The sequence below is a fragment of the Silene latifolia genome, chromosome Y, assembly GCF_048544455.1.
Source record: "Silene latifolia isolate original U9 population chromosome Y, ASM4854445v1, whole genome shotgun sequence".
Lineage (NCBI taxonomy): Eukaryota > Viridiplantae > Streptophyta > Magnoliopsida > Caryophyllales > Caryophyllaceae > Silene > Silene latifolia.
Genome location: NC_133538.1, coordinates 85,165,599 through 85,181,756, shown reverse-complemented (window position 1 = coordinate 85,181,756; position 16,158 = coordinate 85,165,599). Strand labels below are relative to the sequence as shown.

General features: G+C 37.4%; 1 protein-coding gene across 1 annotated transcript; it reads right to left on the bottom strand.

Annotated features, from left to right (window-relative positions):
* Window positions 1–6,740: 6,740 nt before the first annotated feature.
* Window positions 6,741–7,910, bottom strand: LOC141628459 (uncharacterized). Its single transcript, XM_074441602.1, has 3 exons — window positions 7,728–7,910; window positions 7,128–7,372; window positions 6,741–7,071 (listed from the first exon to the last, which is right to left on the bottom strand). Exons 1-3 carry the CDS (start codon window positions 7,908–7,910, stop codon window positions 6,741–6,743), a joined length of 759 nt encoding a protein of 252 aa, XP_074297703.1.
* Window positions 7,911–16,158: the final 8,248 nt, after the last annotated feature.

Here is a 16,158-nt window from a genome sequence, read left to right as displayed (position 1 = left end):
AGAGAAATTAAAGGAATAAGAGAATTAGAGATGCCAAGGGATAAAGAACTAATACTGGAATTGAGAGAAGGGAAGAGAAATTACGGAGTTTAAGATCCGGAAAATAGGAGAAGAGAACTACATATGCAATACTAATCTACTCCAATCTACTGCCAATCGTGGAAATAAGAATGAATGCCCCCTCGGCGTCCATAAGCTTGACATTAGGCCTCCACACCATCGCATCAACTGAAGAACAACAACTCTTCGCAGCGTCATGGCCTCCACCTTTGGCTTCCTCGCGCGCTTTCTTCTTATACGACATAGCCTCGTCCAAACCTCCACCCGGATCATCAATTCTTAGCATTCTAGTCTCCAAATTCAACATTCCGTGCCCGCCTCCTGGGTCTTTTAACCTGTCAAGACCTGTAGAAGAAGTAACAAAGATATATTCCTCCAACTTGCTCCCAAACTAGGGCGGAGGTATTAAATCAACATCAATATATGACGAAACAAAGGGATTAGAAGAAACCCCATCGGGTTCTACAGAAGGGATAGCATTACAGGGCATGACTTGTATAGGTGCCCTGCATATACTAGACTGGGTAAAAACCAAGTCCACCCCTCCTACTTGAAAAGTAAGTGACCTAGCCCCGATATCTACAATTTCACCACCAGTGTGCAAAAATGGTCTCCCTAAGATAATAGGGGTACGGGTGTCCTCGAGTATGTCTAAAACAACAAAGTCGATGGGAATAAAGGACCTCCCGATCCTAACAGGTACATCTTCTAAAACTCATAAAGGTCGTGATAAAGAACGGTCGGCCATCTGAACTGACATGCCAGTACACTGAAACTTTGTCAAACCTAATATCTTAGCAAGAGATAAAGGTAAGACACTGTCACTAGCACCTGAGTCACATAAGGCATTGTCGATCAGGTGGGTCCCTATATGACATGGTATAGAAAAACTACCGGGCCAGAAAGCTTAGGAGGGGTCCTATTCTAAAGAAGTGCGCTGCACTCTTCAGTCAAGGCCACCAACTCAATATTATGAATATCTCTCTTACGCCATAAAATTTTCTTCATAAAAGAAGCGTAAGAAGGTACCTAGGCAATTAGCACATCTAAAGACATATCGATGTCGAGACTCGGCAAAAGGTCTTTATATGTGGTAAGCGGCGGCAAGCGACCAGGAAAAGGAACTCTAATCGGATAGGATTGGTTCTTAAGTTCCTCCTTATCGTCATCCGGAATAGGCATAGAAGGCGTAACACCATGCTGCGTAGAACATAAATTCGATCGATTAAGTAAATCACTCGATCGAATTGTTTCATCACACTAAATGTTCGATCGAACACTAAAGTCTGTTCGATCGAGTTGTTCTTCTCCAGGAATGTTCGATCGAACGGCAACATATGGTCGATCGAGTAAGTCTTCCTCCATATTGCCCGATAGAACACCAATATATGCTCGATCTAATTTCTCTGTCGTGACAACACTTGATTTGACGAAAGACGCTTCTCTTTAAACAATAACTTTAGTCTCCGAGTCATAAACATCAGCATCATCAATAGGCAACCCAGTTCCTTCATAGGGAGGACCGCTCCCGGTATGAAAAGCATATAACGTCTCAGGTTGCCTAAACGTTCGCTCGGCAGTTACTTCAGCCAACTGAGTCTCAAGTCTCTTGATAATGACATATTTAGCTAGAAATCTCTTGCACTTGCAGTTCAAGTGTCTTCACTATTTGATGTCAATTCAGCAATCTCTTCATTCTTTTTAGAAGGGGGAGGGGTTTGTTGTTGCAGCGGCCAAAAAAATAGAGGCTTTTGATAGCCATGTTGCTGAATCGGATGTGGCAGCACATATGTCGGTTGTTGCGAAGGTGGGGTAAAGTTTGGGTAAGCCTCACTGTGGTTGCCATTGGAATTACTACCTCGCCTACACTGCTTAAATGCATAGACTTCATCATTCTCCTCCACACAAATAATAGCATTGTGCCCTGCCGCACCACATCTCTCACTGTAGACCACCTGTTGCGCCATAGTATGGAACTGAGGTGGACCACCCCAAGATTGTCTACTCTCCAGTTTGTCAGATCTTGCATTCTGAGCTTCAAATTGTGCTATAATTCTGGAGACGTTAGACATCTTAGTAGATGAATCAAAGGTACTCAAGCCTTCCCTTTGACGCTTTTCTCAAAAAATCATGTCTAAGTAGGACCTATAAGACCTATCAAAACAAAACTAGAAGAAAAGATAAGAACTGCCTCAAGGAATAAATTCCTTGAGGCTAAAGACTAACAAAAATAAAGCATGTAAAAAGCGTCGCTTCCCCGGCAACGGCTCCAAAATTATGAGGGTTGTCGCAACCCTATGAAAGATAAACCCAAGGGGTCTCTAACTAATTCAGCTAGGGAAGTCGAGGTCGAATCCACAGGGAGGCTATGTTGCTATCTACTTGCTAATCTAAGTCTGCCGGTGTCACAAATAAGGGTTTAGATATAATAACTAAACTAAACAGCGAAAATTAAAAAAGTGTAACAGAAAAGAGAAAGGGACTAGGATGTCGGTTCATCAATGAATGCCAGATAATTGCAGCTAAGGTCACAGATCAATCACATGTATCAGTCTAATGGACAGTGAATACGTCCTTCCGGTCCTCTATTCGCTCTAAAGTACTACTAACTTAACTTTCGCCCTCATTAGAGTATCCTAAAGAATGTAGTGGGTCTCACTCCTTTCAATCTTTCGATCTAGGTCGGGGTTTACCAACAACAACTAGAACAATTATGGGCATTAACCATCTAATCGTCATTAAATGGTACTTATAACAACAAAGACATGATACTGACAACATATCTGGAATCCTAATTAGCAGCTATCATCAATTCAAAGATTCCTCTAAATCCTAGCAAGGGAATTAGCTATGCATAATGAAATTAACGAAACTAATAACAAGTAAAGCAATAATCAATAATAACATAATAATAAGAGGGAAGAAACGAAATAACATAAACTAAATTAACAAAGAGATTAAAGAAAGATAAATTAAAGTAATAAAAGAATTAGAGATGCCAAAGGATAAAGAATTAATACTAGAATTGAGAGAAGAAAAGGGAAATTACCAAGTTTAAGATCCGGAAAATAGGAGAAGAGAACTAAGCAATACTAATCTACTCTAATCTACTACCAATCATGGAAATAAGAATGAATGCCCCCTTGGCGTCCATGAGCTTGACTTTTGGCCTCCACACCATCGCATCAACTATAGAACAACAACTCTTTGCAGTGTCATGGCCTTCACATTTGGCTTCCTAGCGCGCTTTCTTCTTATACGGCAAGCTACTTCCAAACTTCCACCCGGGTCTTCAATTATTACCGTTCAAGTCTCCAAATTCAATGTACCATGCCCGCCTCCTGGGTCTTTCAACCTGTCAAGACTTGTAAAAGAAGTAACAAAGAGATATTCCTCCAACATGCTCCCAAACTGGGGCGGAGGTGTCAAATATACAGCAATATGTGACGCAACAGAAGGATTAGAAGGAACCCCATCTGGTTCTACAGAAGGGATAGCATTACAGGGCATGACTTATATAGGTGCCATACGTATACTAGATTGGGTAAAAACCAAGTCCTCCCCTTATACATGAAAGGTAAGTGTCCTAGCCCCGACATCTACAATTGCACCAGCAGTGTGCAAAAATGGTCTCCCTAAGATAATAAGGGTACGGGTGTCCTCGGGTATGTCTAATACAACAAAATCGACGGGAATAAAGAACCTCCCGATCCTAACAGGTACATCTTCTAAGACTCCTAAAGGCCGTGATAAAGAACGGTCGGCCATCTGAACTGTCATGCCAGTACACTGAAACTTGGTTAAACCTAATCTCTTAGCAAGAGATAAAGGTAAGACACTGATACTAGCACCTAAGTCAAATAAGTCATTGTCGATCAGGTGGGTCCCTATATGACATTGTATAGAAAAACTACCCAGTTCAGAAAGCTTAGTAGGGGTCCTATTCTGAAGAAGTGCGTTGCACTCTTCAGTCAAGGCCACTATCTCAATATTTTTAACATCTCTCTTACGCCATAAAATTTTCTTCATAAAGGAAGCATAAGAAGGTGCCTGGGAAATTAGCTCATTGAAAGGCTTAGCGATTTCGAGACTCTGCAAAAAGTCTTTCAACGTGCTAAGCGGCGGCAAGCGACCAGGAAAAGGAACTCTAATCGGTTAGGATTGGTTTTTAAGTTCCTCCTTATATTCATCTAGAATACGCGTAGAAGGCGTAACACCATGCTGCGTAGAACATAAATTCGATCGATTAAGTAAATCACTCGATCGAATTATTTTATCACACAAAACGTTCGATCGAACACTAAAGTCTGTTCGATCAAGTTGTTCTTCTCCTGCAATGTTCGATCGAATGGCAACATCGCGTCAATCGAGTAAGTCTTCCTCCAGATTGCTCGATTGAACACCAATATATGCTCGATCGAATTTCTCTGTCGCGACAACACTTGAATTGACAAAAGACGCTTCTCTTTGAACAGTAACTTTAGTCTCCAAGTCATAAACATCAACATCATCAATAGGCAACTCGGGTCCTTCATAGGGAGGACCGCTCTCGGTATGAACAACATATAGCGTCTCAGGTTGCCTAAAATTTTTGATCGGCAGTTACTTAATCCAGTTTTTTTTTGCAAAAGGGTTATCATTTCATTCATTAAAAATGAAATTACAATGTATTGTGCAAAATATCCTCTAGACTAGGAAGCATACTAGGTACATAATCGTTCTACAATACAACTATAAGATTTGTATGTTTTCCACATAAACATCCTAACACAAACCAAGTATTTAATTCGACTAATACTGGCTCCAATAGTAGACTGCCTATTCTGGAAGATCCTAGCATTACGCTCTCCCCATATCTGATAGACAGCAGCAGCAACTGTGACTTGAAACTAGGCTTGCTCCCATCTATAATGCTTTCCCTTGGCCCCAGAATTCTCCAATATGTCAATCAGATTATATCCTAAGTTGGCATAGCTCTTCTATTGGATCATCCCATCCCAAACTGCAGCTGAATAAGTACACTGGAAGAAGAGATGCTCATGACTTTCAAGCCCATTCTAACAGAGAGAACACATGTTAGCCATCTGAATTCCTCTAGTTTGGAGTTTATCAAAAGTGGCTAGTTGATGTTGGACAGCAAAAGAGCAAATAATCCTATGAGTAGGCATTATCCTGGCTTGCATAAGAGACCTTGACCATCCACCAACATCAGAGTTATTTCTCAAATAGCTATAGGCTGAAGCTATACTGAACTTTGTTCCACACTACCAGCTTTGCAACAGGCTTTTTGCTGTCTGAATAGTGCTAGCTAGGGAGATAAATCTATCTCTAACCCCAAGAATGCCTTTAAATCTTGCAGAATAACTATCTTTACTCTGCACATGCCAGATATCTTCAGTTTTTAAAACATAATGCTGATGCCAGGTGGCCCAAACACCAGAGTTTGGATGAGAGAGCAGAAACAGCCATTTACAGAGCAATACAACATTCCAGGTTTCCAAGTATTTGATATTGAATCCACCAGCATCCCAAGGCTTACAAATATCCTTCCATCTTTTGAAGACCATTTTCCTTTCACTAGGAGAATGCCTCCAAAAATAAATTTTGCAAGATTGATTAATTTTCTTAAGGATCTCCTTGGGGAGAAGAAAACTTGAACACCAAAAGGTCTCAATGCCAAACACAACATATGCCAAGAGTTGAATTATGCCAGCATAAGTAAGTAATTGAGAGGACCAGTGCTGAATGACATGCTGCATCTTCAGAATAAGAGCATCAAATATATTCATGGTGATTCTAGAAGTAAACAAGGGAATGCCTAAATATCAAAAAGGGAACTGCCCTTCAAAGAAACCAGTGGAAGCTAGAATGGTGGCCTTGATATCAGAGTGAACTCCACCAAAATAGATGTTAGTCTTCTCAATATTAGCATGGCAACCAGAGAACCCAGCAAATTATTGGAGCACCTTTTGGACAGCTAGAACAGAAGGGGCATCCCCTCTAGTGAAGATCATAAGATCATCAGCAAAGATAAGATGAGTCAAGTTGATTCTGCTACACTTTGGATAATGAGAAACATTAGGATGGGTACAAAGAGTTCTAAGATGCCTGGATATAATTTCCATCCCTAGAACAAAAAGATAGGGAGAAAGGGCATCTCCCTGTCTTACCTCACTCTTGCTTGGGAAGAAACCAGAAACCTGACCATTCAATTTTAAAGAATACCAAGGACTAGTAATGCAGCCCAAGACCCAGTCAACAAATTTTTGAGGAACTCCAAATCCTTTCTACATATTAGCAATAAAATTCCATTGGAGAGAATCAAATGCTTTCTTGATATCAACTTTAATCAAGCACCTGGGAGAGATATTACTCCTATTGTACCCTTTTACTAAAGTCTAGGATAGCATAATGTTTTCAAAAATATTTCTAATTTTGTCAAAAGCTGCCTGCTCAAGTCCAACTAGGGAAGGAAGGACACTTTGAATCCTATTAGCTAGGACTTAGCTTACTGTCTTATAAAAGACAGTACAGTAGGAGATATGCCTGTAATCAGTGACAGCTGCTGGAGTGGCTTTCTTAGGAATCAGAGAAATTAGGGTGGAGTTAGTCTGCTGAGACATGTGATTAGAATGAAAGAAATGAGCCACGTCCTTATAGAAATCCCGAGAAATAATAGGTCATGCTGATTTGAAGAAGCCAGCTGAAAACGCATCCAAGCCAGGACTACTATTGGAGTCCATTCCAAAGACAGCATTCCTGATTTCCTTAGTAGTGATGTCCTTGGTCAAATCAGTACTGCTATCAGAGGTGACAGTAGTGCCTGATGAAATAAAGTCCCAATCCAAATCAGGTACTTCAGAACTAGTACCCAATAAGTGTCGGTAATAATTCTGAAAAGCCTGATTGACAGAAGGAGAGTCAGTATGAAGCTGCCCTTGCTGATCTTTTATAGCACCAATGACTTGTTGATGCTGTCTCTCACAAACCTTAGCAAAGAAATACTTGGAGCTACAATCAGAGTACTGAATATTCTTAACCTTAGCTCTTTGATACAAAATTTTAACTCAATCTTTTTAAGATGACTGTAAGAGGCCACAAGCATTTTCTCCTTATGAATGAGATCAGCAGAAAAAGGATCTGCAATAAGCATTCTTTGACATTCCACCAGAGCAGTCTTAGCATTCTTCACCCTCAGAGATATATTACTAAAATTCTCTTTGTAGAACTTAGTAAGAGCATACTTGACACTTTTTAATTTCTCAAACAAACTAAACATTGGGCTACCTTTTTTTCTCTGTTGTTCAAGCAGCTGCCACAGTAGGAAGATATGCAAGATGGTCAATCCAGCTATTCAAGAAACTAAATCTCTTCATCCTCTTACTATCATTAGTAACATGAACCATGACTGGAGAAGTTACTTAAGCCAATTGAGTCTCAAGTCTCTTGATAATGGCATCTTTAGCTTGCATAATCTCTTGCGCTTGCAGTGCAAGTGTCGTCACTATAGATGTCAAATCAGCAATCTCTTCAATCTTTTTAGTAGGGGAAGGGTTTTGTTATTGTGGCAGCCACACAAATGGAGGCTTTTGATAGCCTTATTGCTGAAACGGATGTGGCGGCACATATGTCGGTTGTTGCGAAGGTGGGGTAAAGTTTGGGTAAACCTCACTATGGTTGCCATAGGAATGACTACCTCGTCTACACTGCTTAAATGCATAGACTTCGTCATTCTCCGCCATACAAACAATAGCATTGTGTTCCGCAGCACCACATCTCTCATAGTAGACCACCTGTTGCGCTATAGTATGGAACTGAGGTGGACCACCCCAAGATTGTTTACTCTCCATCTTGTCAGAACTTGCATTCTGAGCTTCAAATTATGCTATAATTCTGGAGACGTTAGACATCTTGGTAGAAGAATCAAAGGTACTCAAGCCTTCCCTTTGACGCTTTTCTACAAAAATCCTGTGTGAGTAGGACCTGTAGGACCTATCAGAACAAAACTAGAAGAAAAGATAAGAACTGCCTAAAGGAATAAATTCCTTGAGGCTAAAGACAAAAAAAAATAAAGCATGTAAAAAGCGTCGCTTCCCCGGCAACGGCGCCAAAATTTGATGAGGGTTGTCTCAACCTTATTAAAGATAAACCCGAGGGGTCTATATCTAATGCAGCTAGGGATGTCGGGGTCGAATTCACAGGGAGGCTTTGTTTCTATCTACTTGCTAATCTAAGTCTGTCGGTGTCACAAATGGGGGTTTAGATATGATAACTAAACTAAACAGCGAAAATTAAAAGAGTCTAACAGAAAAGAGAATGGGACTAGGATGTCGGTTCATCTATGAATGCCAGATAATTGCAGCTAAGGTCATTGATCAATCACATGTATTAGTCTAAGGGGGAGTGAATACGTCCTTGTGGTCCTCTATTTGCCCTAAAATACTACTAATGTAACTTTCGCCCTCATTAGAGTATCCTAAAGAATGTAGTGGGTCTCACTCCTTCCAATCTTTCGATCTAGGTCGGTGTTTGCCAACAAAAACTAGAACAATTATGCGCATTAACTATCTAATCATCATTAAATGCTACTTATAACAACGAAGACATGATACTGATAACAGATCTGCAAACCTAATTAGCAACTATCATCAATTCATCGATTCCCCAAAATCCTAGCGAGGGAATTAGCTATGCATAATGAAATTAACGAAACTAATAACAACTAAAGTAATAATAAATAATAACATAATAATAAGAGGGAAGAAACGAAATAACATAAATTAAACTAACAAAGAGATTAAAGGAAGAGAAATTAAGGGAATAAAAGAATTAGAGATGCAAAGTGATAAATAATTAATACTAGAATTGAGAGAAGGGAAGAGAAATTACAGAGTTTAAGATCCGGAAAATAGGAGAAGAGAACTACGCAATACTAATCTACTCTAATCTACTGCCAATCGTGGAAATAAGAATGAATGCCCCCTCGGCGTCTATAAGCTTGACTTTACGCCTCTACACCATCGCATCAACGGAAGAACATCAACTCTTCGCAGCGTCATGGCCTCCACCTTTGGCTTCCTTGCACGCTCTCTTCTTATACGACATTGCCTTGTCCAAACCTCCATCCGGGTCATCAATTCTTACCATTCCAGTCTCCAAATTCAACGTACCATGCCCGCCTCCTGGGTCTTTCAACCTGTCAAGACCTGTAGAAGAAGTAACAAAGAGATATTCCTCCAACATGCTCCCAAACTGGAGCGTAGGTGTCAAATATACAGCAATATGTGACGCAACAGAAGGATTAGAAAGAACCCCATCGGGTTCTACAAAAGGGATAGCATTACAGGGCATGACTTTCATAGGTGCCCTGCGTATACTAGACTGGGTAAAAACCATGTCCTCCCCTCCTACTTGAAAGGTAAGTGTCCTAGCCCCGACATCTACAATTGCACCAGAGTTGTGCAAAAATGGTCTCCCTAAGATAATAAGGGTACGGGTGTCCTCGGGTATGTCTAAAACAACATAGTCCATGGGAATAATGAATCTCACGATCCTAACAGGTACATCTTCTAAAACTCCTAAAGGTCGTGATAAAGAACGGTCGGCCATCTGAAATGTCATGCCAGTACACTGAAATTTGGTCAAACCTAATCTTTAGCAAGAGATAAATGTAAGACAGTGACACTAGCACCTATGTCAAATAAAGCATTATCGATCAGGTGGGTCCCTATATGACATTGTATATTTAGCTTTTCTCCAAAAATTATGTCTAAGTAGGACCTGTAGGACCTATCAAAACAAAACTAGAAGAAAATATAAGAACTGCCTCAAGGAATAAATTCCTTGAGGCTAAAGACAAACAAAAATAAAGCATGTAAAAAGCGTCGCTTCCCCGAAAACGGCGCCAAAATTTGATGAGGGTTGTCGCAACCCTATTAAAGATAAACCCGAGGGGTCTCTAACTAATGCAGCTAGGGAAGTTAGGGTCGAATCCACAGGGAGGCTATGTTGCTATCTACTTGCTAATCCAAGTCTGTCGTTGTCACAAATGGGGGTTTAGATATGATAACTAAACTAAACAGCGAAAATTAAAAGAGTCTAACAGAAAAGAGAAAGGGACAAGGATGTCGGCTCATCAATGAATGCCAGATAATTGCAACTAAGGTCATAGATCAATCACATGTATCAGTCTAAGGGGCTATGAATACGTTCTTTATGGTCCTCTATTCGCTCTAAAATACTACTAACTTAACTTTCGCCCTCATTAGAGTATCTTAAAGAATGTAGCGGGTCTAACTCCTTCAAATCTTTTGATCTAGGTAGGGGTTTGCCAACAACAACTAGAACAATTATGCGTATTAACCGTCTAATCGTCATTAAATGCTACTTATAACAACAAAGACATGATACTGACAATAGGTCTGCAAACCTAATTAGCAGCTATCATCAATTCATCGATTCCCCAAAATCCTAGAGAGGGAATTAGCTATGCATAATGAAATTAACGAAACTAGTTACAACTAAAGCAATAATCAATAATAAGATAATAATAAGAGGGAAGAAACGAAATAACATAAATTAAATTACCAAAGAGATTTAAAGAAGAGAAATTAAATTAACTAAAGCCATCTGAACTGTCATGCCAGTACACTGAAACTTGGTCAAACCTAATCTCTTAGCAAGAGATAAAGGTAATGTTAGGTTTATATATCCATATTAGACTCATCTAATCATTTTATAAATTACCCATAATTTATATAGTAGTGGATCTAGTTGCATGCATAACAAAATGAACAAAAATAAGGAGAAAATCACATTTCTTACATTGTTTATAGTTCGAATTTTTGGGGCACAAGTAAGGTCTCCTACCTTCACTTGTTCTTGAGCTCAATATATTTGGAATGATCCTCCAAGTTCTTTAAGTCTCATGTATAGAGGCACTCCTCTTAGTTGCCCTCAAAACTAACCCAAACACTAATACAATTACTAACTAGATAATATGTATTAGTAACCTTAAATTATAATTATAATATTATTATTATTACTACTCTAGTAATATTATTTCAATATTAGAATTTTGAACAAGTTTTATGTAGAGAGAAAAAGAGATGAGCATAAAAATTGGAATAAGAATAATGTAAAAAATGAGAACCTCTTCCTCTTTTAGCATAGGGCAACCGGTATTTCATGGGTAAGGGTACGTGGTCTTTTTTTTTTGCCTTCTCAAAGCCATAGGTAGGGATCTAGCATCCTTAGGTAATTATAGTGTTTCTAGTTTTTAATATTAAAAACAACAACTATCAACACTCTAAAATAACCCACTAAAACCGGTGCACATGACTTAAAATGGACTCCATATTATCTTTTGTAATTTGTCATTTGTAATATGTTGTGACATGTGACATGTAATATGTCATTAGGCATAATAATGCATATTTAACAAATTTAATATCATTATATATTAAATAAATTACATTTAACAAATTTACAAGTAAGTCACAATTACATGTATATAAAATGGCTCACATTAAGTCTAGTTAATATAATCTACATCATCTTGTAATTATAACTAACCAATTACACTTATCTCAAATGTTTTATAAACTTTAATCAATTTTAGTAATATAACAAATTAATTACTAAATTGAATCTTATTTAATCACATTACAATAAGATATATAATTCTCACTTTATAAATGAATTTTTTCAATTTAAGGATTTAATTAATTCGTATCAATATACGATTAATTAACTTTACAGTTTGGGAATCGTCCTTTAGGTGTGACCTTAAGGCATCAACTGATCACCACCGTCAAACGACAGTAATGTCAAACTCTAGTTATCCAATCATTACCGATTAATGTTTATCAGTTCACTATATAATTGAATCATCCCTTATGTATTCTTATTATGAGATTTAATATTGTGATCACACTATTGTTGAGGACACATACTCCAACAATCTCCCACTTGTCCGAGACAAGTGTGCGTCACCAATTCTCTTGCCCTATTACAATCTCCCACTCAATGCATGGTGTCTTGCAGGTCGTACTTGCATTTAATCATATCTTGAGTGGTTTCCTCGATCTGGAGAGTAACTGTCTGACCAGAATTATCTACCGTAGATACCTTCCGAGCATGGCCACGCATTTTCAGTTTACTACTCCTTGAGTGGCCCGAAGATTTAAGATAACCCTGACAAGGGGGTGGACAATTCCTATCGCACTATTCCCTTTGAATAGCCATAGCTCATCATGACCCAAAAGATGCCCATTTGACCTTAGTTACGAAAATTGTAGAGCATAAATCAAAGTCACTCAGAAACTGTGCCACCTTGGGCGAACAGTCTCTAGTCAAAGAATTGACTCTAAAGAATACTATAGTAGCTCACGCCACGACCAGGATTTATAAAAGTTACTAGAACATTATAAGCAGTCACTGCCCGATAGAGTGTCCCATACAGTCTGCCTATGTGATCGACTAGTCATCCCATATGACTCTATGGCACTTGAACTTACCATCAATCGCATCACACTCCGGTCACTTCGAGACGTCACCTCATATAAGCAACTAGGGGCCAATACTATGTTAATCCAGTTCACTTTAATAGGGTTCAATGTTGTCCTTACAACCTATTTAGATATAACAAAGTAATAAAAGAGTTTTTTTTTTTTAATAAAACTCAAACGATGAATGTATTATCACATGTGTAAAATTGATACCATATCAATTACTACATAATCTATAATCTATACATCTCAACTCAATTGAAATTGCATGACTTATCATGCTTAGCCTATGAAAAAGCCTAACCTTACTATATACTATTTCCCATTCTTGTGAATAATCTTATATTATAAGAACTTCTTTGAGTACGTGTCTAGATCCAATCTGGACATAGGCTCTCTTGCCTTTGAATAACTCCCACTGTCCCCACAGTGTGTAGGGGTAGGACCTTCGTTTATTGGAACGAACTACCATAGTTCCTCCAATTCATAAAACCGAATCCTAATATGATCCCTTCCTTCTTGCATATGCCATTATTGCAAGTGTACTCAATTTTCGTTGTGTATATCTCATTGTTCAACTGCCTAGGATGTTTCTAGCAGATATCCTCCTTAAATAATATAGCCAAGATGGTTCTCTAACCATCGTTATGTGTTTAGAATATGGTTATTGTGTAACTCCTTGCACATAAATACATATCAATTCTAAATGCTTAGCTTCATATCTTTAGTACTTCCTGAGTACTAACTAATGAACTATGTGGCCATATAGAGACTTCTCTCAAAGATTCGATTTGTAACTTTTCGCCATACTCCAAGTATACGAAATTTAAGAATGGTGATACATCTTAGCGTAATGAATTAATCCCGCAGCGGAAGCATGTGGATTCAATTTCTACATGTTCAATACTTTTGAACTTTTCAAGATTCTTATTAACATAAGAATATTCATTCAACGCTAATATCCTCTTAGAACTATGTTTATAGGTCTGGATACCTTAGAAATGTATTATTCTTTTTCTAAGTCTTCCATCATTCAAAATGATCAATATGTCCCTTACACATAAGACTAGTAACACCATATTACTCCCACTAAACTCCATGTATAAACAGAACTACTCGACAATTCGAGTAAAGTTTATCACATGATCAAAACATACAATTCAACTCCTTTACTTCTACTTAAGACTTCTTCCTACCTTAGGATAGTTGCGATTTTAAAAACTCATACAAGATGATTTTTCAATCCAACTATAAAATCCGAATTTTAATGAAGCGTTGTTGTTGCGTGCAAAACCCTTTGCCACCAACCAACGAGGCTAAATAAAAATTTTCATGTTTATGCTCATTTCGGACTTTTGCGGAGTTGAAACTAGATAAAGCATCTTAATAAGTTACAGGCTTATTACTCCTGTCCACTTTAGATTTTGAAGAAATAATTACTGATTTTGACCAAGAAGTAACATCTTCCTACGTCTTATTCTCAGTTTGTGGCTCTTGAACATTTTCTCCCACTCTGTCTTTAAGAAATACTCCTGATTTTTTTAACAGATAGCATCACGAGCCACAAACCCTTTGTTCTCGTGATCATGTAGTGAAAATGAGCACATGTTTACTATCGAAACGAGCTACAACTTAGGAGCCTGGCCTAACCATATCTCATATGAATTGTACTTGATTGCTTTAACTATATTCTGTTTTAGTGGAAAAATTCAAAAATACTTGACAAATTTGCAATAGAAACTATCTCCAACTTTATAGTAAAGATTCAATCATATCGTATAGGATTCTATGTAACTTTCTAATACATCTTATCTTGATAGGGTGTGATTATAAAAGTGATATTGTGATACCATATCACACTCTATATGGTGCAGATAAAAGCCATCACTTTATTGTTCCCCATTTTAATAAAGTACTAATACTTTAGTATTATAATATGTAGGTTTTGATAGTTTTTAAACATTCATTGAACTTATTCAAAGAATTTCTCTTCTTACCTCATCAAGTGGATATCAAGTATCTACCTAATTCGTTGGTAAAAGAGATGCAGAAGTAAAAACCTACTCTGATTAAAATTGTATTCGACCATACACTTCAAAGTGTAAATAGGGCGAATATTTTGTTCTATTCATAATTCTTTTCCAGAAAAAATCATGAATTAACTTGATTTGAATACAAGATTCGCATACACTAAAGATTCCCAATCAAATGGTTTGGGAGACTAGTCAAAACAAGTTTCTAAATGTTATTTTCAATCGAGAATTAAGAAAGGATTGGGGTCACCAACTTGAGTCTTGTATATATTACATTTTATTTTTAGTTTGAATATAATTACCTTGATTTGTATGGTCTCACTATAAATTTAATCGTGGTATGTTAGGGCACAACGCTTGTTTAAATTCCATAATAGAGAAACCCTTTGCGTTTTATACAAAAACTTGAATTATATTCTTATTTAGAGTTAGTGTACATCATAACAATTATTAAGCTACATTTCAAAATACAAAACTAAAATGTGTACACTATAATACTTATATGTCCATGGATGAAATGGAAACTACCCTAGTTCCATTCACGTAAATTTCTAAATTTATTCTTGCTAGTCATCACATGATAATACCAAATTTTATGAAATCCATAAATTTGTATCAAATACTCATGATGTGGTATTTGGCAATAATGCAATGTCAATGTCATAGATATTCAAGAAGGAATATGTTGGAGTCACACGACCAACATCCTTGACCTTTACTTGTTTGGGGTTTGTCTCTATTTTAGTGTTTAATACCTTCTCTTTCGAGCCTAGTTCTATCCTTAACAATTAAGATAGAAACTTTACTTCATATTGCTCCCACTCAATTCAAGAATTTCGACTTGATGAAGACTTATCTTCATATAAATTCCTAGTTAATCCTTCACCAGGATGAACTCTATTGTGATATTTGGTCAATCAAAATTTCTAACAAATCAGTTTACCAATTTAACATTGTCATATTCTTAACAACTTAAGTGCTTGACGATAAGTGTTTAGGTTGAGCAATAAGACTTTTGAACTATGGATGCATAGAAGATATAATCAAAACATATTTTGACTAATCATTACCTCTAGTCATATTTCTTCACAAGAAATCATACATAGGTATGTTAGGAATTTTAAGATGCTAATCTTATATGACATAGGACAACTCCTATGGAGTTCTATGGAATAGAACGATTCCTATGGAGCTAGTCCACAATCTATGATATGGTTCATTTATAGAAAGATATTCTTTGTCGTTAGCAATAGTGGTTTAGCGGAGACTTGTGTTACAATCGAATGATATCGCATATGAGTAGGAGTAATGAAATCATTAAAAAACAACGAAATAATGGGAAAAAACAACATTCATCGTAATATATATAAAACATTTAAGTATGTTTTAGCATTTATATAATGACCTCCACCCAATTCTATAAACGATTACGAGACCCAAAAATTCATATTAAATCTTGGATGTGAGCCTACGGGCCCTCTACACCTCTTGCTAATATAATCTTGGTGGGTTAACCTTTTAACCGATTCTACAATTAGAACTCTCGGTTGATGAAT

Bases quoted from the DNA above. Each gene is read 5' to 3' on its own strand.
- LOC141628459 (XM_074441602.1), bottom strand. From the start codon at position 7,910: ATGGAGAGTAAACAATCTTGGGGTGGTCCACCTCAGTTCCATACTATA. The intron at 7,373-7,727 runs GTTTACCCAAAC...CTACTGTGGCAG, and splicing joins CCTATGGCAACCATAGTGAG to CTGCTTGAACAACAGAGAAA. The intron at 7,072-7,127 runs GTTAAAATTTTG...CTCTGATTGTAG, and splicing joins AGTCATCTTAAAAAGATTGA to CTCCAAGTATTTCTTTGCTA.